General features: G+C 49.6%; 7 protein-coding genes across 7 annotated transcripts; 5 read left to right on the top strand and 2 right to left on the bottom strand.

The window, feature by feature from the left end:
* Positions 1 to 49: 49 nt before the first annotated feature.
* Positions 50 to 2,877, bottom strand: HO133_000509 (uncharacterized protein; the record flags this gene model as incomplete). The annotated part of the gene is made up of 2 exons (XM_037291448.1): positions 50 to 1,359; positions 1,869 to 2,877. 2 exons carry the CDS (start codon positions 2,875 to 2,877, stop codon positions 50 to 52), a joined length of 2,319 nt encoding a protein of 772 aa, XP_037152883.1.
* A 1,945-nt stretch (positions 2,878 to 4,822) lies between these two features.
* On the top strand, positions 4,823 to 6,064 carry HO133_000510 (uncharacterized protein; the record flags this gene model as incomplete). The annotated part of the gene is made up of 3 exons (XM_037291449.1): positions 4,823 to 4,842; positions 4,902 to 5,523; positions 5,732 to 6,064. 3 exons carry the CDS (start codon positions 4,823 to 4,825, stop codon positions 6,062 to 6,064), a joined length of 975 nt encoding a protein of 324 aa, XP_037152884.1.
* Positions 6,065 to 6,823: 759 nt separating this feature from the next.
* On the top strand, positions 6,824 to 7,483 carry HO133_000511 (uncharacterized protein; the record flags this gene model as incomplete). Its single annotated transcript, XM_037291450.1, has 2 exons — positions 6,824 to 6,879; positions 6,934 to 7,483. 2 exons carry the CDS (start codon positions 6,824 to 6,826, stop codon positions 7,481 to 7,483), a joined length of 606 nt encoding a protein of 201 aa, XP_037152885.1.
* Positions 7,484 to 10,215: 2,732 nt separating this feature from the next.
* On the top strand, positions 10,216 to 12,841 carry HO133_000512 (uncharacterized protein; the record flags this gene model as incomplete). Its single annotated transcript, XM_037291451.1, has 5 exons — positions 10,216 to 10,309; positions 10,360 to 10,411; positions 10,469 to 10,664; positions 10,719 to 11,390; positions 11,441 to 12,841. 5 exons carry the CDS (start codon positions 10,216 to 10,218, stop codon positions 12,839 to 12,841), a joined length of 2,415 nt encoding a protein of 804 aa, XP_037152886.1.
* A 983-nt stretch (positions 12,842 to 13,824) lies between these two features.
* On the top strand, positions 13,825 to 16,185 carry HO133_000513 (uncharacterized protein; the record flags this gene model as incomplete). Its single annotated transcript, XM_037291452.1, is given in 5 exon segments — positions 13,825 to 13,912; positions 14,074 to 14,102; positions 14,152 to 14,349; positions 14,366 to 15,040; positions 15,097 to 16,185. The coding sequence occupies 5 exon segments, from the start codon at positions 13,825 to 13,827 to the stop codon at positions 16,183 to 16,185; spliced, it is 2,079 nt and encodes a 692-aa protein (XP_037152887.1).
* Positions 16,186 to 17,547: 1,362 nt separating this feature from the next.
* Positions 17,548 to 18,111, bottom strand: HO133_000514 (uncharacterized protein; the record flags this gene model as incomplete). The annotated part of the gene is made up of 2 exons (XM_037291453.1): positions 17,548 to 17,657; positions 17,805 to 18,111. The coding sequence occupies 2 exons, from the start codon at positions 18,109 to 18,111 to the stop codon at positions 17,548 to 17,550; spliced, it is 417 nt and encodes a 138-aa protein (XP_037152888.1).
* Positions 18,112 to 21,146: 3,035 nt separating this feature from the next.
* HO133_000515 (uncharacterized protein) lies at positions 21,147 to 23,024 on the top strand (the record flags this gene model as incomplete). The annotated part of the gene is made up of 3 exons (XM_037291454.1): positions 21,147 to 21,309; positions 21,391 to 22,781; positions 22,845 to 23,024. The coding sequence occupies 3 exons, from the start codon at positions 21,147 to 21,149 to the stop codon at positions 23,022 to 23,024; spliced, it is 1,734 nt and encodes a 577-aa protein (XP_037152889.1).
* Positions 23,025 to 24,609: the final 1,585 nt, after the last annotated feature.

A 24,609-nucleotide genomic window follows, 5' to 3' on the forward strand; every position in this document is an offset into this window, starting at 1 on the left:
AACGAAGTTCTATCTATGTATCCATCTCCTCCCTCTATACCCCCGTCAATCATATCACAGCCGATACCATCTCAACGCCCCTCCCCCCTGATGTCGGGGTCGATCTCTTCCCGTCGATCGCGCCGATAGCATCGCTGTCGTAGAAGGGTAGTGCGAGTAGATTCCCATATCCAACGTTTGCGCCGTTCTCGTCTTTCACGTCAAAGTCCAGGTTCTCAAAGTGTTCCTCTTCATGAACCGTTCCGATCCCGTTTGCAAAGCGGAACAAGCCCGCTATCACAGAATCGACCTGCGACCAGCTCATCTTGATCATGCCGTATACCTGGATCGATACCCGGACTCTGCCGGCCGGGGTCCAGTAGAAGAATTCGTCGTGGGGGATCGTCTCGCTACCTGATCTATTGAGAAAGGGCGCGATCTTCAAGAATGCACCGTCCAGGGCCTCGTTGACCCTTTTGCTGGGAATCGGATCGCCGAACCAGATAAACTCCAAAATGAAATTGGTGCCGGGAACGGGAAAGGAGACGTTGGCTGCGGTACTCGAGGGCAGACCGCCCGCATCGGACGAATTGGAGGATGTCTCGTTGGCGAGCCCAGACGCCAGATTCAATCCCTCGTCCAGCGCTCGACCCGCGAGAGGGGTTTCCGCCCGCTCCTGTATCTCGGCCGCGCCCCGACCTCGACCTGGAGTACTCCACAGAAGCCCAGTGCCTATCCTTCCCTCATCCGCCAGGTTGACTTCGAACTCCAGGGTCTGGTAATGCACTTGGTGGTCGGGTCCGGCCCCGCTACTGAATTGCGTCAGTCCTTGCAGTATCTGATCGAGTTGTAACCACGATAGCCCGAGACTTCCGGAAGCCTGTACGACGACCGAACAAACGCGGGGCGTGGGAGTGGCTGAGCGCGTGCTGTATCCGAATATATGGTTCGTTGTTGCGTCTTCGATGTTGGATGCTAGGTGGGACAGGACCTGTTGACGGGCGTCAAAGATGGTGGAGAGTGCTCGGACAACTGGGATTCGGGCGCCGAGATGAGTGAATTCCAGAGTCATGGCGGTGTCAGGAACCGGGTAGGGAACAGAAGCTTGCGAGGGTGAGATTTCTGGTGACCATGGGATACCGTTAGGTAAACGGAGAGAGGTCTCATTGTTGAGACTCAGCGTTGCATTTATGGGGAATTCTGTAGTCGGTTCGGAGACCGGAGAAGTCGTGCGGAGCGCGCTGTTGGTAACGAAGAGGCTAAAGAGGATTTGGGCGGCGCAGGTTGCAGGCCTGCCGGCTACGTACATAGTGAGGTCGAACGTGTAAGAGTAGAGAGAAGCAAACCCTGGCAACAGAGCGAGGGTCGCCGCCAGAGTATCTGGAGCGGAGTGGGAAAATTTCCATACGTGCTGATTGCGAGGTGGGAGATTCTTCGTGTCGCTTGTACAGCGTGTTGCAGTGAATGTTGTTGCGCCGCGACTTGCGCAACATGCGCCAACGGCATCCCACGAATGAACAGCTGCACGGGGAGCAAGGGGGTATGGTGGGTACAAGCAGAGAGGTCTTGGCACGTTTTGAAAAGGCGAGGCATACATGAAGAGAGACAGCGCCAACAAAAAGGCCTTGCAAAGGCTATGATGACAGCGGATCATTGATTATAAGGATCTAAAGTTCACAATCTGAAATCCCTACCCTCTGTAAGAATTGACCTAAATAAATGGTGGCCTCTCAGCTGTTCCGTAAGGTTGGTTATATGGGAAAGCTAGTTGGTTGCCGCCAACTTCTTACCTGTTGGCACGTATGTTGGCGTAAGATGTCTTGCGAGTAAATATCACCTCCGGTCTGCCTCTCCTGCACCTAGTGGTATTGGAGTCGGAAAGCCCTTACTCTTGTTCTCTTCACATTGTCTCTTGTCCGCGTTCTCGTCTAGAGGATCCGCCACAAGCTCGTCAATAATGCTTAGTAACTCGTCCGCTCTCTGCGACCTCCACTCGTGCCAGACGTTCCACCACCAAGTATGCGTTTCACCATCTCTTCCCAAGTGCCCTCCTATGCCGTCACTAGCTACCCTCTTCATCCACGGCTTGTCAACAATGTAGTGTAATGCCTTGACCTCTTCATCGCGCCAGATGTTTGTGTGCCATTGCCTCATCGTTTTCAAAGCATTGTATTTCCAAGGCAATGGACGCCATCTGCCACAAAACACCGAGGCTAAGAAGTCTTGGTCGGGAAACTGGAAGGTCGACAGCTCAGGTGATGTGAGGAAGTGATCGTGTATTGCTTTCCAAAGCATTTCGGAGGGATGGTAGAGGAAGACTCCACCGTTCAGTAATGCGTAGGTGTCAGGAGGGGCGGCACCAAGAGGAATTGGCGTTGCTTTTTCCAAAGCTGCGGGATGTCGGAGAGGCGTGTACGCGCAGTTTTCACGTTTCCATTCCTCAGGTGCCCAACTATCGTGATCGAGATTACAGACACAAGAATGATTTGCAGCGATCCAATCATTAGCAGGAAGTATGAGATCAAAAATCTCATCCATGTTCTTGTAGATTGTGATATCGGCGTCGACAAAGACGCAACTTTCGTAGGAGGTCAGCTCGAAAGCTCGGAGCTTGGTCCATGTGTCCTCGAAACGGTCGGCTATGAGGGTAGTTTTCCTGTTTTTTGGTAGCAAGAGAGGTTCAGTTGGGTGGAGTGTTAGTAGAGGGTTATGGATTGACTCAAGCTCTAGGGCTCGGATGCATGACTGGGGCAGGGAAGGTGTGATGAGTACGACAAGAGGATATGCGGTGGCGTGAGCCGAGAGGCTATGTGCTAGGGTGAAAACACCTGGAAGATAGGAAGAACGTGTAAGGAGAGTCACCCAAGCTCTCTTAATTGCGTGACCGTTTGAAGCCATTGAGAAGAGATAGACTGGAAGGAGCCTTTGAGAATAGTTTTTGAAGTTGGGGATTGAGAAAGACTGGAGGGAATACAGCAAACAAGAGCAATCGGCGCCATCCTATGTTACCAGGTTTACTTTTTTTCATTCGACGTCCTTCTGGTAATGAATGACCTCATAATTTTCACAGGAATTTGCGGAGGATGAGAAGGTTTGGAGCTGGTTACCTAGCTTCTTTACAAAAATCTCCATAGTCTCTTGGCATCCGGACTTTGCTCGCCACTCATTGAAACATCTTCACTACTAGACATCTCGTCCGAATAAATCCCTCCCAAATTCATCGTTAACTCAAAGTCGCTTGTTGAATGGAAAATCTCACAATGCCGGCCCTTTTAGAGTCAAGTACTCGAAGTGGTCAAAACAAGTGACGGATTTAAGCGAGGCGCTATTTTGCGACTATTTACTCCACTCTCTTTCTTTAACATCACTCCACAAATTACATAGCTATCGCCTCCTAAAGTAATCAAAATTAAAGCTATATATAATGGCTGTCTTACCCCAAAAAATTGCGCCCGTGAGATTACCACTTCGTTAAAAAACTTCTATTCTTAATAACATCTCGATATCTTTCTAGTATACTATATACTCACTTAACAAAGGCCCCCCTTTCTACCAATTGATCCCACTTAAAGACCGCTATTAGCTATATATCTTTTAAAATAATAATTATTCTTTTATACGCTTAAATTTTCTATTTATAATACTTTTATATATACTTATCGAGATTTAAATTAAAGCTTAATAAAGACTATACTAGCGTCTTAATATTATATTATCTTAATTATAATAACGTCTCTTTAGAATCATAGATTCCTACGCCGTCTTATATAAATATCGATCGATATCCTATCTTCTTAAGTTCGCGATATTAGAATAGTATATAAGACTTTAAAATCTAATTAATATAATTCGTACTAGTAATAGACTTCTTTAGATTATTCTTATTAAGATTACGTTTTATAAACTTAATACTCTCTAAAAGCTAATATAATTCGCTTATCTAATTATTATAGAATTCGCTCTAAACTATAAGAAATTAATATCTTAAATACTTAAAGTTCTAATAGTAATCTAAATAATAACGTTTATCGAATCGTCGAGTTATAAAAATGCGATTACGCTTTTCGATCTCAAACGAGCTCTTATTCGTAAATATTATATGTATTTAATCTTCTATCGTTTAATATAGATATTCTCTTATTTACTTAAGTCTTTTTCGTCTATTAATCTATAATATAAGAGGTTTAAAATATACGATATAGCGTCGAAAGTCGACTTTACAAAGTACGCGCCGAATAGTAAATTAAGAAGCATCAATCCTCAGATCTGCAGCCAATTATAGATAGGATTTACGTCTACTATCTAGAGAACTCGTAACTATATATATAAGCTATCGCAGATTTTAAGCGTTAATTTTTTAAGGCGTTCTTAAGAAAGAGTTTCGACTAGAACGCGTGTCTCCGGATCTTAGGATTCTTCTGATAGTTAATGTGGGAATGTTGATATCTCGTTTGATCTGTGGGACAGTCTGACCCTTCATATCATGGTAATCAATGATATATTTGCGTTATAAGGTCGTAAGATGCTTATTTAATATATAAGGCTCCATTTTGTGGTAGGTTGTAAAAATGATGGTGGGGGAAATCGCGAAAAAACGCGTAAATCCGTTATTTGTTTTGACGCGTACTAGTACGTAGGTAGTTGCCTCATTTCCTCAGACGTGCCAAAGCGCCAAGCCCCTTCGGGTTAGCCCCTCCTGCTTACCGAATAAGCTTCCGGGACTGTTGATGTCACCGACAACCTTCTGTCGCAGACCATTAAGTTTATTACATACCTAGCCACCTCAGACTTAATGATGTGGCGCCGTCGAAACTTCCCTCGCCTCTCTCTAAACTTTTACACTATGAATCATTCTCCACAGAAGTATATCCCAATCTACCAGCAGTCCTCTACCGTACTCAACCGTTGACTTGCCACAATAGACACATCCATCCTTACCACCGGCCTTTGCCCGCCCAATCTCAAACTACGGACAAAGGCAGAGCAGAAGCTGAAGCATACTACAACTCCGACTCCCAATCCAACATGTCTCCCTCCAAGCTCGCCCTCACGGACCTCCTTCCTCTCCACAACTCCTCAGTCAAAATTCCCCGCCTTGGTTTCGGCATTTACCAGTCTCCTACCAACGTCTGCATTAATTCCTGTCTCACAGCCCTCAAATCTGGATACCGCCACATCGACTCTGCACAATTCTACCGCAATGAGACAGAGATGGGTGAAGCGGCGCGGCAGTCAGGCATACCCCGCAATGAGGTCTTCCTGACTACCAAAATCATGAGCGCTGGTGGCAGTGCAGAGAAAACGTACAAAAAGTGTTTGGATAGTGTACACAAGATTGACGGGGAGGAGGGTTATGTGGATCTCTTCCTAATACACACGCCAAGTGGAGGGTCTGCGGCCGTGAAAGAGATGTATCAGGCGTTGGAGAGATTAGAGAGTGAGGGGAAGGCGAAGAGTATTGGCGTTAGCAATTTTGGAATTAGGCATATTGAGGAGATGAAAGAATATGCACGGATATGGCCGCCACATGTGAATCAGATTGAGGTGTGTACGAACCATAGCTCTACTTTCTCACTTCATACCTCTCCAAGTTGTAATGTTTGTCCTTCACTTCATTGCTTTCGCCCATCAGGATTCTTCACCTCGCAGTTCCCTGTTTGAAAATTCTTTACTCATCATCTCTCACTTCGTCAGTCCCTCAGTTGCTCATCTACCACTAATATATAGACGCTAACATTTACGACCCTCACAGCTTCATCCGTGGAACCAACAACGAACAATAGTCGACTATTGCAACCAACAAAAGGTCGTCATCGAAGCGTACTGCCCACTCGTGCGCAACCTCAAAGCACACGACCAGACTCTCGTTGAAATGTCAAAGAAACATGACAAAACTACTGCGCAAATACTAATCAGGTACTCATTACAAAAAGGGTGGGTTTCATTGCCAAAGAGCGATACGCCCAGCCGAATTGAAGCAAATGCGGATGTATACGGCTTCAGTTTGACTGATGAGGATATGGAAACCTTGGACTCTCTGGATCAAGGGGCCAAGGGGGCGATTGTGCAGGCAGTGAAGAATTAAATAGTGATGCCGCCTTGTGAAGAATAGAGATATTCACCAATCTACCAACGTGAAGTCTGCTAGCGCAGGCATTGGTGGGTACTTAAGCCTCCTTTCCCCGAGCGGAAACATCTTTCCTCTTTACATCTCGCCATCAAGGATAGCCTTCAACTTTCATGGCTGGTCATTGATAGGAGTCTTGACGGTTATGGTGCTCATCAACAAGTCTCCTAATTACGACCTTCACTCAATGACCTTTATACAAACCCGTCACATTCTTTAATCGTCACCTCGCAAGTAAATATATACCTACGTGATTGTTGTTCACCTTTCATTTCTCAAATTTTTCACCCAAGACCTAATACTGAGTCATCTCCCTTAACATGAGCGATCTGAAAACTCTTATACCCTTCATACCACGCAAAGTTACCACTCATGTTGAGACACGTGTTCCACTATTCCAACCTTTCATCTATTCCATACCCCTCAAAGTACACAAACATGTTCTTTGAATGAGCTCTGCGATCCACTCGTACGTCATCAGACACGTTCCTGTCCAGAAGAAAACCCTTACTCTCGCGCAGCAGCAACCAAAAGGTTTCCAGGGGAGGTACCCGAGTTATACCCTGTTGGTTTCCAGGGCGGTGAAATAGACGGATTTCTATCAAGCGGAAAGTCCGTTTCGGGTTTTACGTCTGTGAATGATGGAGCCGTGCCGCCGGCACCTGATTCTGGGGAAAGTACCGAGACCCAAGCCCCCAAGGGCTCTACCAAAACGCTATGGTCAAGGAAATGCTTTCACTGCAGAATACTTCTGGCACGGAAAGCTTCCGGAGGTAGGACGTTGGCCTGTGGAACGGGTACAAAGATTTTTCAATTCGGGACCCAAGTAACTATCTGGAGCTACGTCATAAGGCACCGCCTGCCGTTGTTCTTAGAACGGACCAGGACTTCGAGTACTCCAGAGAAGCAGTACAAGCGAAGTGCAGTACCACGTTTGACAGCGTCGATCTTAGCAGCTTTCAGCGGAGCATCTACGAGAACGCGGACGAGGCCCACTGGTATATGAATCACGGCCCAGGCGGTTTACCAGACTTCAACTGGACCGAGGAACGAGACAAATTCGAACTCGAACACCAGCAAACTCAAAGGCCGCTGGAACATACAGACCACTCTCCAAAAACACCGTCGGTCTCGCCGCTCACGTCACTACATCCTCCAAAAGCAGAAACAACACCAGTGATCGTTCCAAACGACTCTCCACTAACGCCATCGGAGTCATCACTGACAGATTCGCAACCCCCTAATTCGTCCGTGGAGATCCCAGCAAATACACCACAAATAGTCATCCCAGACGACTCGTGGCCGCACGGACTCGAGTTGAGAAGAAGTGAAAAGCAACTAGAAGCGCTCCTAAGAAAACCGCAGATAATGATTTGAAGATAGAGAAGGACGAATACTTTGAATCTCCTTGACCGACCATTGTCAAAAGGTCTTGAGCAAGATCTTCCGCTCTTCCTCTGTGCATGTACCGGCTGCTCAGGTATTTACCCTTTGGAAAGACGGAAGGGTAGGATCACGTCGGCTTCTCTCAAGCCATTGACGAGCAAGTTTCGTTGATTGCTAGGACACGGTCTAGGAGGAAACTGCCGCAGGTTGCCGCACAGCTATTCGTCCTGCTCAAATCCAAAACTGGAACTCTGCACACCATACACCGTTGAGCAAGAACACGTCTTTCACCTTTCTCAGCACCGCGGTATCATGGCCAGCGTCAAAGTTGCGGGGTAGGAGATGTAGGGGTTGGGGCAGGATTGCAAGACTTGCCCTCGCATGTTCTTACGGCGTCAAATATCCCCTGACCAGAAGTCTCGACGTTGGCGGATCTCTTGGCGCGCTCTCGACTTGTTGGTTTCATTTGTTTTGTCCACCTTCTTCCGGGTTTCTCCCACCTCTCTCGGCTTCGGTTATTTCGAACTGCACCCTCTATGTTCCAGCGAGTGCTATCTGAAGCCATAGCGCCTTTCCATACCATATCCCCAGCCTCTCCCGTGAACTTGGATATCTACTGCGATAAAGGGACCGACATGGATGTATTCAGCAGCGCCATGAGATCTTTCTCGGCCTACCTCTTCTGGTCAACTTGGAGCGTGTCAGGGTTGAGTGTGATAGCAGTGAATGTATGGAAGAATTGCAGGCCGCTCTACGAATTGATGGATCCCTGGGGCGGATCTCGAGATTGTGAGATTGAACAGCTCTGCCTGGAGGACGACTGGTCTACGGATTGAATGACGTCTGGTGAGTGGCACACCGCCCATCACAATCAAGTATCCATTCATCCATCAACTCGTCATACATCGATTCGAAGTGTCAACTTTTCATGATGACTGCCCATCCGCAACCATGGCTGTCAAACGGGTTATCGTCACCTTCTTCAAACGCCGACACGCTCTAACGCTGTTTACTACTCCACACTCATATGGGGAGTCGCTGCATACTGAGCTGACGAATCAGCGAGGACTGAATCGCAAACTAAACGTCACTTTCAGCGAACAATCTCGGACGCGACTGAGTGTGCATCGTACCAGCAAAGTTTCTATAACGAACAATAAGCTACCTGTGATGAAGACACTTTGCATTTTACGCGGGTGCTCTCGCGGCTAAGCTGTGGCAACGTCAATGCACGAAAGCTCAGGATATGCTCTTTGGAAAGTATACTTTCGCTATCGCAGATGAAGGCTCGCTTTACATTTACAAGGGAGTTATGTCTCGAGGAGAAAGATGACGCCTGTTTGGTTGTTACGTGGATGTATCGGCATTGTTATTAAACAATAGATGTACGCGCAACGGATGACGGTGGCACGGCCAACAGCTCTTTGATCTCGTAGAGATACCACCATCGTTCTCCCAGAGCGCTTCCAAGGGACTCCGACAGAACCCTTAGTGTGTGGCTCTATACCTAAAGGACGGATCAGCATGTGATTGAAGTATCCACTATCCGTGGCAACCGAGGCTACCTAACTTTGTCTTCACCCAACAGTGCCTGCTATCAGATTCATTTTCAACTTGCCTTGGTGTCTTCGATGGAACCTTGTACACCAAAGTGAAGCCAATACTGGCAAACAAGGTAGGGCAGCATATCATCCCTTTTGACCCAACCCTTGGCTCACTTCAGTCCAGCAATGCCTCGCTTGTATGGGTGGCACCTTACTCATGGCTGCGTCATTCACCCCATGCAGCCAAACTGTCACGGTCGCTGTACCTACGTCATCAGCATCTGATATTCCCACTATATAGCCAGCCAGTCCACGGCCAACAACACCACCGTCCATGGAGTGCTTCGCTAGAGAGCTGAAGGAGCTCAAGCCCAGCGTAATGTGCAACAAACAGCGTTCAGCAGTGATGCATGATCAGAGGCGCCAACTTCTGAGCTATATAACCTATACGAAAGCCGAAACCGACCACCTTGAGGGTCCTGATAATAACGTCCAAAATTCGCTTTGACGTCGTCTAGAACATGACATTCTTGACGTTTGTCGAGCTGGAAATAGCTCGTTTTTTTGAACGTAATCCCGTCTTGCTTGTAATCTTTCGACATGCTGTGAGCTTGAACCCGCAGAATATTCGGGCTACTTCCCCACAATTCCACATGTTCTCACAGCATGCTACCCGTCAAATGATTGTGTTGTTGACTTTTAGAAATGCATCACTGATAGGTCATAGTATTTGTCCATGATCACGTTGCAAGTACAGATCGCATGACTAGATTACACTTCTGCATGCATTGGAATGACGAAATGAGTAATATCTGTGTTGCACCTCATGTTCGTCGTGCAGGTGTTGGAAGAGCTTGTCTCTTAATTTTATTTTCCCTGAGGAGATTGTTTCTTTACACACCCCATCCTTGCACACTTGCCTCTTCCGGAACACATCTTCTAAACACAGTGTCTTTCCCCTCTTTGTAACCTCCCTCCACTAGAACTCCTAGAAGTTCATCCGCTAACACAGTGTCATTCCCCACTTTTAATCTCTTTCCAGACGCACCTCTGGATTCTTATACCACTTCTTGTGTTCCTCTTGCACATAATATCTTTCTTCTTGCATGCCACACAGTTCCAGCGTTCCTCCTGTACACAGCCTCTGTGTTCATAGATACGGGTCAAATCCCAAGAGCCATGGCACATTATCCTGGTGTCCCCTGGAACCTGCGGCCTGACTATCTCGCTTTGACCCAGCGTGTCGATCCAGCGGGAATAGTCACTACATACAGTAAGGCTTGAAGGAGTATCAAGCAGACTGCGTTGCTGACGATTATCAAGATCCTCCTCGTCCAGGCGTCTCTGCCACCGATGTCACGTCATTCGTCTATGGGTAAGCAGACTCTGCAGTCAAATCCTTTTAGCCATGGTAGTTGACAGTCTGCCGCAGTCAAGCAACAATCACCCGAGACAACTGGCCAGAGATCATGTACTACCTGCATCCAACCCCAGAGTGGGCCGCTTTTAGGGGTACCGCACAGCCACAGCAGAAGGTAGACGCCAATGGCCAGCCGATGGTTGAGCGCTTCCCACAACAAGGCCAGCCTCCACGGCCTCTCTTGGACTTTCGAATTTTGCCTGATACCGTGAGTCTTTACCTTATTACCTGAATTTAACACCAGCCTTGACACCTCTTACAGATATGCAGCCAAGAGGAATTATGGTGGATAGAGTTGTGGCGGCGCATGGATCCCCGTATGCACTGGGCAGACATCCTCATGCGCATTGAAGTGCCAAACCGGACTGAGGATTCGGATAAAAAGCTACAGAACAGCACCAACAACTTGATAAATCGCCAGGAGCATAGAAGGTATTTCATGCTCGCCTGGCACACCACCGGCATCAACTCAACAATGAGGGTCAATGAAGTGAGGTCTATGGTCACGCGCAGGGTTGCTGCGGCTCATCCACCTCTCCCTCCTAACAGTACACGTGGACTCACGCCTGGTTTGATCAACCCGCTGCTAGGGAATGTTCCTGGAAACAGTGTTCCTCAACCTGCTCTGGGACTCAATCAGGGTAGGCTACGTGTGGGTGGCCGAACACAAGTCACACAGGCAGCAGCAGCAAACCAAGCACTGACAAACGCGGCACAAGCAAACCCGCCACAGCTGAACCAGATACAAGGACACCCAGTGCAGAACAATCTTGCGCGTAACAACCATGGACGTGACAAACGGATACATAAGAAACGCCGTCGTACTAGTCCCGTGCAAAAAGGTCGACCGCCGAAACGTCAGGCCCAAAACCTCAACAAGGACACTGAGGACGACAATATGGACACTGAATCCGACCAAAGCAAGAGCTCAGAGGTACGAATAGACGCTCCAAAGTTCCTGCGGATCTTGCTGACGTGACTAAGGATATCCCGTTATCGGTTGCGAAGGCCCGCGCTCAGAAAGCCCGGACCCGAAAAGTCGCTAAGCCTACAACTGCTGTGGGGAAAGCCAAAGATGTCAAGAAAAAGCCAGACAAGAAGAAACTTGGTACAGCAAAGATGGCCGACCAGCAAGACAGCACCACCGATCCAGACTTATCCGAGCCTAACGATGATGAAGAAGACAACAACGAGGAAGGAGATTCTTCAGGTGGTCGATTCCTCATCGAAGGCGACACTGGCTTCGAGACTGCGTATCAAGCAAGCATACAGGCACGTCGCGAAGCTCGGGCTTCCGGACGTGCCCCTCGACGTCCCCCTCGCCCCGGCCGACGCCCCTCTGCGAACCCTCCCAATCGACGCACCCCTCACGTCTCGGTATCCGAACTTCTAGGTGACACCGAAGACTGCAATTTTGTGGCACCGGCTCTGAGACCTGACACCGAGACAGCCCCTCGAGCGTCAGCACCACCTACGCGTCCTACAGACGCACCCACTCCAGCACCCCACCGAAACATCAGTGCAATCACCGGCCTACCTTTTGCCGGACAGCATCGCCGTCCAGAAGCACTCTCCGGCTACGGTGACGGCCCGATGCGCCGCAGAACTTCGCCCGTGAGGGACTCTCGGGTCGCACAATCTACCAGCGTCCGCACCGCAGAGGACAACGATGGGCGCGAGACGGTCACGCCGACCTCCAACGCCGCCAGACTCGGGCTCCCCGTAGCCTCAGCGGATCGTCCCCCCCAAAGCTTCTACGCCCTCGGCCCCGACGGGTCGCACCACCATCACACCGACGGGTCCGGAACAGCAACCTACACCACACGTCCCGGACCGTCGTCAAACTCCCGCCTGGGATTCACCCCGAACCAGCGCGCACAAGCACAAGCACAAGCACAAGCACAGGCACAAGCACAAGCACAAGCACAAGCACAAGCACAAGCACAAGCACAAGCACAAGCACAAGCACAAGCACAAGCACAAGCACAAGCACAAACACAGAACAGCGCCCCGCCCCCAAACTCCGGCGGGAATGCCGCTCAGCCAGTAGGTCCTTCCGCCCCAACCGGCAGGGTTTACAACCCCACTGATACTGATACGACCAGACAGGCCACCCGGAGCCCCGCCGGCGCCCCCACCGGTCAGCGCGACCCCACACCCACCCAGCGAACGGGCCGGCTGACAGACGAAATAGCACGGCATAACGACGCCCTGATCGAAGAGATCCACCGGCGCGAGCGGTGGCCGAGGCACGAGTTGGGCCGCCACACCCGTGCCGTTTTTGAGATCATGAGGGGCGGGGAGCCGTCGTACGCGGAGGGCTTTCTGGAGCGGGAGGATGAGAGGGAGAGGAGGGAGAGGGAACCTTCTTCGGATGATGAATGAAGGGGGGGTGGGGGGTTTACTTTCTTCTGTTATTGCATCTGAAGCCTGTTGATTGGAGGTTTTTATTCTGGCTGGTCCCTTTTGGTCGAAACATTTGACGGGCATCACCAGCAGGCAAAATCGGTAGAGAGGATGCACTGTGGTGGTTGCTCCGACTTTCTTTTCTTTTGCAGAGACTAGATACTATTTCACTCCAGATAGAATACAAACTTGATCTACACAACCTTTCAGGGAGAGCCTACGCTAGCTAACTTGCTCGTTGCATAGGCTTTTTGCCATAGATTCCGTAACTGTATACAGCGCAGGAGCTCATTCTGGAAATTCTGGTCTTGGATAATGATCTCCAGGTGTCCAGCCGGAGTGCTGGGTGCCCACAACATCATATTTGGTCACGTGCCGGGCTAAGGCTCACTTCTTTTGCTGTCCAAACTTACCTTACATCTTCACCCAATCCGCCAATCTTTTCAGGTATATCGCTATAGATATATACTACGTTTGAGTAATAATAGCATAGAAAGGGGACATCTCGCCTCTACCTCTTCACCCGATCCATCGACTTGTTCAGGTATGCCGCCACAGGTATATACCACCTATGAATCAGGATGAGCAGAACCCACCAACCTGTTCAGATATATCGCCATAGACATTACCACTTCTGAATCAGTGAGCAGAACCCACAAACCTATTCAGGTATATCGCCATAGGTGTGTGTCACTTCTGAATCAGGATGAGCATGACACCTTGCCTTACCTCTTCACCCAATCCACCAACCTATGTAGGTATATCGCCATAGATGATTGTCACTTCTGAATCAGGATAAGCAAGAACCGTGTGAGACTTCAACACCTCGAAGTCGCAACAACACCTACCTCGAAGTCGAAACTAGCTTAGCAAGCTTTTCAAGTTCCGATCTTCTTCCTACTTCTCACTACTCTCTTCAGACATTCACAACAGTTTCCAAAACATACCGCTTCACCACCAAAATGGCAAACGCAGTAGTTCCTTGGGACCGACGTCCTGAATATCTGGCGTACACTGATTGGACTCCTGTCCCTGGGGTCACGTCGTACGGTAAGCACAGAAATCCGGCTGTCTGAAAGTATAGGTGCTGAATGGCGGACCTATAGCTGCACCGCGCAACGGCACCGGAACCAACGTGACACAATTCCATCCTGGGTAAGAAGCTCAGATCTGGCTAGAGCCATAACTATGCTAATGACGGTAAAGACAAGCATTTCTGTCGGAATACAACCTGCCTGACGTGAGTTCTCCGTTGTTGCCATGTTCCGAACCTGCTGACGATGTCCTAGATAATGTATCAGCTTCACCCTTGTGCAGAATGGAGGCGTTTCAAAGACTCGCCCCTTCCAGAGCCAAAGTACAATCCCGACGGTACTGTGGTATACGAACAGTGGACGAGACCTGGACAGGGACGTCGACCACTGCTCGATTTCAAGTTACTACCTGACAAGGCAAGCTTCATCGTCGCAAATGCTGTATTCGACGATGTGCTGACATCTCTAGATCTCCACCGAGGAAGCTTGGTGGTATCATGAATTTGTTCGTCGAATGGACCCTAGGATTCGCCAGCGCGACATCATCATGAGGGAAGAAGTCTCAGCAGAGAGATTGAGGATGACCGATCAAGGTTACATCAATATCCATCTCAATACTCCAGGCTACCGCACTTATCGCCCCGCATGGAAGATGATCGCATGGCACGTGACGGCAGGATCAGGCTCCGGCGAAGAATCCAGAACGCTGAACGATAGGAAGCGGAGGGTGTTAGATAGCCTGACGGACGCACAGAAAGACGCAAATACAACCCGTGGGAACACGCCTGGCCTCATTGACCCAGCTCTGGGTGAAGTTTCCGGAAACAGGGTTGCTCTGCCGGACTTGGTATTGAGGAAGCGAGGCCCAAGACGTGCTAACGTAAACGTAAGCAACACCCCGGCTACACAGCTGGCACAGTCTGCACAGGTTCCGCAGACTCCGCAAGCTCCTCAAGCTCCTCCTCAAGCTCCTCAAGCTCACGAAGCTCCCCAGGCCCCACAAGCCTCACATCTGTATCAGAACCAGCAATTTCCACAATCTTCACGAGCTAGCAGCGCCAATATCGCTACAGCGCAGTTCCCTGTGGCCTCGGCGCGTATGGGTTCTTCATCTCAGGACTTTGCCACTATGGCAGCTGTACCGGTACTTCGATCTCTCGCTTGCAATTTTAAAGGCGGACAGCTGACTTGGCGTTCTAGAGGCAGAATGATCTTCGAGGATACGCAAATGCACAAGCCCGCGACGCAGCCGCTATGCCACCACCACCCCTTCCTCATAAACCTCGGAACGGAAAGTTCTCTCATCCTCAAAAGTTTGGTCCACATCCAGATCCACCATACTCCACCAACCGGCAACCAGAGTTTGATGATACCCAAGCCAGTTTTATGGTAGTAGAGGACTTTAGGGCGACGGCGACGTTCGATCATGTGCCCCGACTCGAACATCAATTCATGAGTGACGAGGAGATCGCCACAATGTCTGCCAAATCTGACGAAGCTATGGCGGAGATCCTCTGGATGTGCGAGCCTTTTCTTGGCCCGGTTTCCAAACTTCAGGGCCCGCCACCCATGGACGTGAGTGCAGAGCCACCGGTGCTGATTGAAGACTTGGAAATGAGCTTCATGTTGCCAATTCAGGCAGGCGGAAGAGTGCGAGGGAAGTGGAATGAGGACGCGATGCCACATCCGGCGCAGAGCATGCACGCCCGGGATATGGCACAACGAACAACGCCCAGGCTTTCAGAGAAGCAAGGCACAAAGCGGAAAGAGTGCGATGGTGGAAACGAAAACCTTCGACACCTACAACTCGATGTTGAGAGGCAAGAGCGCCGCCCCATAAAGCGGGTGAAGTCGGTGCACAATGCCAACCTCCAGTATATAAATACAGCGTCCTACCATGATGCTGCACATGATGCGCAGCAACAGCACTTTGATCCTCATCCTCAGCTTGGAGACTATCAGTCCGGATACCTTCATAGGCAAACTTTCAGCGGGTCTGCTTTGCAAGGTGCCCGAGCTCCTCGGTATGGCTCGTTTGAAGATGTCGATCCATACACTTGCGGCGCTCCATCTGAGGGCGAGTACGGTAGGACGATTGGGCAACAACCTAACCAAGTCGTCAAACCATACCAACCCCAGTACTACCCTGTAACGTCGTTCAGGCCGAACGTGCCTGATCACCAGCCACGCCGCCAACGATCTGTGGCTTCGCCCTACATACCCGTCTTCACGGCAAAAGATCAGAATCCTGGTCATCAAACCTCAACTCTACAGCCTAGAGGCTTGTAGGGTTATTCGCTCATGGTGATATCCAAGCTGGCCAGGCATTGGGACATCCATCTTCCATGGCCCCATCCATTTCCAACGCACATATTATCAGCCACGAGTCCGCAACGGTGCGGCCTGGATCAAGAGCCGATCGTGAGCATCATAGGGCACCCTTGGAACGTGTCAGCAACGATCATCGACTCCATCCTCATGCGAGCTCTAGGAACGGTCATGCCTAGAGCATGGATGTCTAACAGATGCGACAGTCCGTGGGCGAAGATCAGCTTCTACCAGCATGTATTCCAGGAGCCCAAGTTGAAGATGTAAATGTTCCTGATACAATACACAGCTCATTAAAGCATACTTTGCCTCCGAATGGTGTCGCAGATTTTCCACTCGATCCATATTTGGACAACATGGTCGTCTACTCAAATAGCGACCCAGAGCAAGGCTTTGATTTCGAGGCAACACAACAAGCTCGGGACTGGCCCTCGAGAGGATGATCGCAAAGTTTTTTTAGAAATAAATGCAACGCCTCTCTTCACGCCTAGGTCATGTCTATGACTGGCAACACAATTGCAGTATGGAGAATGAAGCACTCCAATTTCTTTGCGGAAGTCGGAAGCCGAGTGTCTATACATCCACCCGCCCTTCCAACTTCCACGATGCACAATCGCAGCGAACCCATTCCATGCCAAAGTTGGCTCGGCTTTCTCTACTCGACAGGCTCTCAGGTCGAGCGAGGCTTCCGAGGGTCTCACGGATGTCCGACGTGCTTTGGATTCAATGGCCGTATATAGCAGAGCCGGGGAATACACCAGAAAATTTGAGTCAGGAATTCCAAGGAAAACTGGAGTCGGATTAATGTTTTACCGAGAGCCGGGCAAACACCGACGTGCCGACCTCGAAGGAATTTCAGGGGTAACAAGCAGTCCACTTTCTCCAGTATATCTGAATGCAATTAAAGAACATTGTCACAGTACAAGTGCTTGTAGAAACCATGTTAGCTCGCGGATGGAGCAAATCTAGGTGTCTTGGTTGGCATATAGAAGATTGGAAGCCGGCCAAGCTTATGGTTCCTCCCGAAGAGCCTGAGGGTGTGCATGAACCGGCTGGTCATTTACGTGCAGTGGACGGCCTTAAAAAAGGAGCCTTGAGCGAGGCCGCTAGACGCAGAGATCTAAGTACTCTCGATCTATGTCATTGATGGCAAGAGAGCCCTGTATACTGGCTCGATGGATCATCTACGATGAGACTTGAAGGCATTGGCAGCATTGTTGAGCAACATTGAGGCGTTCTGAGGGACTGCAATGGGAGGTATCACTAGCAATGGAAACACATGGGAGAGTTACTGGCCAGCAGAAAACAGCAGTTCCATTCTCTTCATGCGAGCACACTACTCTCCTCCAAGCTATCACAAACAGCGGTCTCCAAGCCAGACGATCCCGTCCATCCACCATTTCCATCTCGATCCCATGTGGTAGCTAGCCCGGCTTCGGTATAGTCAGAGAGGACGCGTAGAGAGGGGGGGACCTTTCTCCAGCCATGAAAGCCGTCAGCATTCATCCTCAATCCATTACGACCACAGCCGTCTCTGATCAATATAATCACATCAAGATCCTCAGCCTATGGCCACGTACCGGCCGGACCTGCGCACGGATCCAGCCACGAGTTCCACACATTTGTTGCCCAGATGGCCGTCGGCTCACCGCCGGCAAGCATTTCGGGGTATATGTCGTTCGTGGCCCGTAAGTGCGCGACCAAGCCGCCACAGTCCATGTTTTGAAGGCCGCTCGATGTTCCGATTACTTGCCCGATCGTTTGATCGTCGGGAATTGTGCCGTCTTCGAATTTGACGTAGATTTTTAGGGCGCAGGCGAGTTGACATTCATAGAGGGTGAAGGGGACGCCGCGCCAGGCGATGTGGAGGGGTGCGTTGGCTGACATGGTGGTAAAGGGTGAAGGTAAAGATGTTTGTGGTGTGTAGCTCTTCGTTTGAGGTGTGCGGTGTGGTGTATGTGATGTGGTGTTTGGATCAAAGGTGTGTGGAAGAGGTGGGTGGATTGAGGTAAGATGTACGTGTTGTCGCCACAGTCAAAACCCTCAAGTCAGGAGTTTTTAACAAGCAGGAGCTCCGGAGCTAGTACTTCTGCTTCACTGCCTAGGCGGGTAACCGGTAAAGGGGTGAATAACACCGGTCAACATTCACTATGTTGTATCACCATTTGGGCCGACTGCGTGCAAAGCAGGGAAACAGACCTTATTGTCACTATGTTCACATTACGGTCCAGCTGGTACCCACAACATGGTAATGAATGTGGCCAGTTTACTGCCTATGTCTCATAGCTCCGATCGGTAGCCTGCAAAACAGTAACTACTACATCTCAATTTCAGACCACTGTCCAGGCCGGCAGCCTGCATAATCAAGAATTTTCATATCGTAGCAAAGGTTAAAAAGCTTTTGTGTACTCCGTCACTTGGAACAGGGCCTTTGACTGGCAGTACTATTCCTACAACCAGGAGTTAATGTGTTAGTACTCGTATTGCTATCTAAGCTGGTATTTCGCAGAAGCGTGAAGTTCTGGCTTAGCGTCACTGCGCTCTTATTACTTCTTAATATTGGCGGACGGAAATACGCGGAATTTTCCGATCGGTGTCACTGTCTTTGCCTTATTCTCTCAGATGAAGATCTGCAAAAGGGTGAAGAGTTTGGGACAAAGTCACTGCGTCTAAAACACTCCTTACGTGCGGAAGTTAAGCGTGAAGAGTTCGGGATAAAATCACTGTCTTTCTTTGCATCACCTTGGAATGTTTGAAAGTCAGGAGTGGTGAATAGTGAAAGTCAGCGTCGCTCTGAAGGGTCAGTCAGATTATTCGAACAACACCCTCAATCGATACCACATATTAAAGTCTTTGAGACTACCATCTTGGTAGCCTTCTGCCTCTGTATCTCTTTGGTATACATTCTTTATAGCACATAGCTATAAAATAATATACCGTCCTGGTGATAATGACATTGCTCAGTTCAATGTACACCGGCCACCACTAGCTTTCCTCAAGATGGATTTCTGGCTACAGCACTTCTTCAGCTCAAGCTATGCTAAAAGTAGCCCCTTCATTTGCGGGATGTTTCAGAAGCCCTCCTGAGATCATCAGGCTCAAGCTGGTGGCTTTCATAGCTTTCGTAGACTTCCTCAACTCTCGCCATGTGTCTTCAGGATTTTCCTGTTTCACAACCAAACGTTTTGAGAGTGTGAGCAGTGCAAGAGAAGAACGTCTCTGGTATTTCGGGATTCTCTGTGCACGGTCGCCGCTGACACCTTGGAATTTCTCCTAACGCTGGGACACGGCGATTCCGGGGCGAGAGCGCCGCCTCTATCGAAGGCAGCTAAGCCCTTTGCGCGTCTCAGGACGCCGATCTCGTCCTTCGCAATGCCAAGGATACACGTCCTAGTGCCGCTGTGGATGTCTTGGCATTTTGCTATGCAGCTGGAGGCATTTAGCGTCTGTCACTCGTATCTCGGTCTTGCTTCCGATTGGTAAGAAGACAAAGCGGGGCTTCTCACCTGTATGATACCGCTGGTGGCGGGAAGGAAACACATATAAGCAATGCGGAATCATTAGAGAGACTCTGGGCCACTTGGCAAAGGTCGAGAAGAGTTGGAACAGTTCGTCTCGAGTAGGGTCCAACTTCAAATAGTGCCCTGCTTTTGAGTTCAAAGAAGCTATCTATTGCAGAATATCCGCTCAAGCAAAAGGAATAATGAACGAAGCCATCTTTTCAGAACGGAATTCATGCCCAACAAAGCCGCCATTATTCATTGTATATTCTAGAGCATTCAAGGCTCAATGCCTAGTTAATTTCTTGATCCAAATCGATGACAGCCTCCTACAACACACACGGCCTGACTGGGCCTAGCGCGGCTGGGCACTACCTACACACACACACAGGCTTCACAGCTAACACAGACCTCCTCATAGCTATTTTGTTCTCACGCTGCAGTTTCAGAAGCATGGCTACTCTATCCATCGGAACATGTCTCCTGCTTCGAATGGCGAGTCTTGTCCTACGTATAGATTTTCCCAGGGCTTTCAGTCGTTCTCACGGTCGGAAGGTTCTGTGAGGATAGCTCGTAGAACAGTTTGCTCGTGTAGCTAAGCTAGCTGTGTGAGTGAATACTTGGCGGAGTAGTCGATGCCTCTCATGGCGGAATATGCGGCTATCTGGGTGTCAACGGGTAGAGTCTTCTGACACAACCCGTTCCCGGCTCCATTGGGTCTAGTCTAGGGCTCTCCCTCTTCCGATTGGCCATCGGCCTGTACTTTATGCAGCTCGAGCTTGGGGCTAGCTGCTCTGCGTGTTGACGGGCTTTTGGAGCATCACGTATTTAATCACCTACCTGCATGACGTTCTCCTTCCTCCATCACAGAGTCCACACTTGGAAACATTCATTGAATCTGCACTATTTGCTTCCATTGCTTCCAGTACTGCTCCTTTCTCCTACGAATATATCTTAGTGACACACAGACAAGCTCACTCACAACAACCACTATTTCTTCATTGAAGTCTTTGACCGTTGACCTGAAGGCTCGTAGCCATTGTTCCAAGTCCTATCCTTTCTACCAAATTATCATCTGGCAGCTTGCAAACCTTGGACAACGGCAGCAATAGACGACTTGACGTCCTACTGGCACTTGGACACACATTGTAAGTTGACATAACATTCCTCTCCACCCTTCCACATTATGGGTCTTTTTCGGCGCTGGGCGTTGTCAAATTTGCGGATCTGGAAGATAATCGACTTTCGGCGCCCGTTCAACACTTCTTGACCAGAGGTCACAGAAAGGACCTTCTCTGGCTTTATTCCACCCCGCCTTTCAATATCACAACAAACGACCTTTGTCACTTCGCTTGATCCAATACGATTGTGTACTTTCACAAAGCTAATTCGATTTCTAGACGGCCCAACCACGCACACATAATGGAAGATTTTGAGCGCCTCCTCAGGCTTGGTTTACCCTTGGATAGGGTGGAGTATATTGTCTCTGCTCGTCAGCCGGTCAAACACCTTATGCTCCTTGGCCTGCCCAAGAAGACAATTAGGAGTGTCTGGGTTGGTAGTGAATCCTGTGCCTTCAAGGGTAGTAAGTCATCTAGTCATCTCTAAGACGCTTGCTCTTCTTGCTAATTCCAAGTATTAGCTGGGCATAGACGAAATGTTACAGACCTGCGTGGCCACCACCTCACACAAAAGAAGCGGCGTTTGAACTACGCATCAAAGGACCCTGCTGCCGTGGCTCGAGAGGCGTGCGGAGATTTGCATCATAAACGATCCAAGATATTATTTGGCTCCAAATTCATCCCTCTTCCGGGCGAGACGACGGGCAAGCAAGTCACACAAGTCTGTGAACCGCGGGAGGCTTTCCAGCCTAGAAAGTCTCGCTTTTCTCCCGAAGTTGATATGAACAACTCTAAAGCTGTCTCTGAAGAAGATTTCAAACAGATGGAAGATTTTTACAGCCATCTCTTACGTCTCAAGGATGGTGATATGAACGTGGTTGACTTCGATCAGTTCGACTTCGATCAAGCTGAATCCGATCAGAATGACTTCGACCAGGTTGACTTTGATCAGGCTGACGCCGATCAGTATATAAATACCGGTAGCTCCAATCAGGGACAGGCTAGTTCCGAAAAGGAAGTCGCCGCCTCTACCACAGAGGGTCCAGACGACTATGACATTGAGATGGCCAAGGCCGAAGAGGAGGGTTTGTTCGAAGAGCAACCCGAGCCAACTCCTCAAACCCCTGGCCTGCCTGTCTTCTTGGCCGCTGTCAATAGGGAGCCCGAGAGACAGACGAAACGAAAGCGGGAGACCGTGTCCTCTCCCGAACTACCCACGTCCGATCTGCCTGGTGAAGCCAACCACAGCGAGAAGCGAAGGAAGCTACAGGCAGACACCGACTTTCCTCAAGTCCCAGCACCCGGGCTGCGGAAGAAGGGGAGAAAGGAACATGGGGGCAAACTCGAACCCCACCTCCTCTTTCTCCGGAGCAGCGCTCTTGCCGCTGTAGCCCAAGCGGTCGAAGCGGCCGGAGCCGTCGAAACACCGCAGGAGGACAGCCCCGACACTCCTGAGCTGGACTCTCTTGATCTTGAGTTACTGGGAGAAGAACCTAGTAACTCGGAGCAGACACATCCTTCGGTCAGCAAAGATCTCAAAACGATCATAGCTGAGGAGATGTATCCCCTGGTCAGCCACGACGACCTCCGTGTTGTGAGTGCAGCTGCGAATCTCCTGGATACCGACCAGGGCAATTTCAATGTCGCCAAGCTAGACTCAAAAGACCGAGAAGCTTTGAAAAAGGCTTTCGGCAATCCAGGTGGGTTGCAGCCATCGGTACACACGGAGAAGATCCCACGCACCGTGACTTTCAGCGACCGCTGTTATATCAACAAGTCATTGATGAAGCGTCATGGCCACACCAAGAAGTTCAAGGCCTACGACAAGGTGATTGGGCCCTCGAAGGAATTTCAATCCTTCTTCGCGACACGACGTCCGCGCACAGAGCCCGGCGCTAGGCTTGGAGCGGAATTTGTCGCCAAGAGCTTGCTGGATGTAAGTAAGCCACACCGGTTCCCTCAGTGAAAAAATGGAGCCTTCTACTAACGATATGTCCAGGGACAGAAGTCGCCGCTCAAAAGGCTCGTACGGGACTCACAGAAGTCCAACGATGCGCGCCGTAGGCAACAGTTTTCTCTGCCTGAGGCCAAGGTCAAGAAGGTCAAGAAGGTCTCCGCTAAAGACCGGAGAAAAATTGCCGTGATGAAGAAATCGGGCCTCAACGCGAAGAAAGAGTGAGCGCCTTGTTGCAAGGTGCTTTGCAGCAAGCCATTGGTCGCCTGTGGGCATTTTTGATCCCGTACTCCAAACAGGTTCACTACCACAAAGTCTGGCCTTTCGATCGAGGCTCCCATTCCGTATTGTCGCTTTTCCAGCCGGACACATCTTCAGCACCACTTACGCCTTCCTCGCGACGACTCGATGGACCCCCCTCTCAACATCCCTCATGAACAGCACGCCATCACCTTCCCGCTTTAGCTTGGCTTAGGTGCGTATCGCCGTCGAGCATCGTCACCGTTTGTCACTTTGAAGAGAACTGTATCACAACTATTATATATTCTACACCCTCGATACGACAAGAATGTCATGGGAGGAGGAGAACGCCCCCAATCTTGGAATCAACAAGCATTCTTGTACCCACAGAGCCCGATGCAGGAGGTTTTGCACTGCATGAGGGTTTGTCGGCATTAGTGTTTCCAATCATTTGGAGAGGGGACAGTGGTATACTCAAACAACAACAAGATGTTCTGACCCGACTAGCTTTGCTGTCATTGGTGACAACAACTCTTTCGTTATTTCGGCCCGATGCAGGAAGTTTTGCACTGCATGAGGTTTTGCCGACATAGCCGTTTCCAGTCGAGTGAAGACTGTGATGGGCGTTGGGCTTTCTGCAAGGAAAACAAGTGATCAAGATTGGAGTAATTCCGCATTGGTCTTTTGTCAAGCGAGCGAGTCTTACGAGCGTTAAAGACCAGCTGTTCTTCTTTTGTATACCTTTGCCATGGATGATGGTAGTCCTTTGACCACTTCTCGGAGGTAGCTAGCATGTCGAATGATCTAGAAAAGTCAGAACTCAAGCAGCAGCTTAGCAACAAAAGGGACAGCTCAACCTCACAGCAAGCCTGCATACATAGAAAATCAAACTCTTTACTCCATTAGCCACCTCTCCAAATAAGAGTAAGTCATGCACATGGGGGTTCTCAAAAAATTGCCCAAGTCCCACTGAGGCAAATCTGCCGACCGCACTGTGACACTTGGAATTCCTCTCCATCTACGCATGACTTGTGACCCATCAGTCAAAGCGAAGCATCCATCTCATCGATGCTAAAACGGTGCTATGCCATCGAAGTGCGTGGAAGAGCGGTGTTGTCAGGCACTGCGGCGATGGTGTCCAGTAGATCATCACGTGATGTGAAGTCTTGGCACCCATTCCCCAGACACTTAGGTTCTCAGGGGCATCGCGGCATGGCGCATCTCCCCCATGCCTACTTTAATTTGGACTGGCAAGGAGCCTTGGAATTGGAAATTTTATGCACTTCTAATTTTCCTTGTCGACGGGTTCAAGCTTTACTCGTATTCACTAGGATTTGCAATCTACTAGGATTTGCAATCTTTAAAATCTGATTCTTATAATTTAATATGTGCTGGGGCGCGGGCTTCCCAGTAGTGAAAAGCTTGCCGAGTACTGGTTTTTACCTAGTATTTTTGATTCTCAGGGAGATCCCCTAAAACCCCTCGGACCCTTCGGGGGCTCTTTAAGGGCTCTTCGAGAGCTTCTGTCGAGGGGCTGTCAAAGTAAGCTCGAAATTTGATTATTTTAGTG

This window comes from Letharia lupina (genome assembly GCF_014066315.1).
Source record: "Letharia lupina isolate WasteWater1 chromosome Unknown contig_10, whole genome shotgun sequence".
In the NCBI taxonomy this organism is placed as follows: Eukaryota; Fungi; Ascomycota; class Lecanoromycetes; order Lecanorales; family Parmeliaceae; genus Letharia; species Letharia lupina.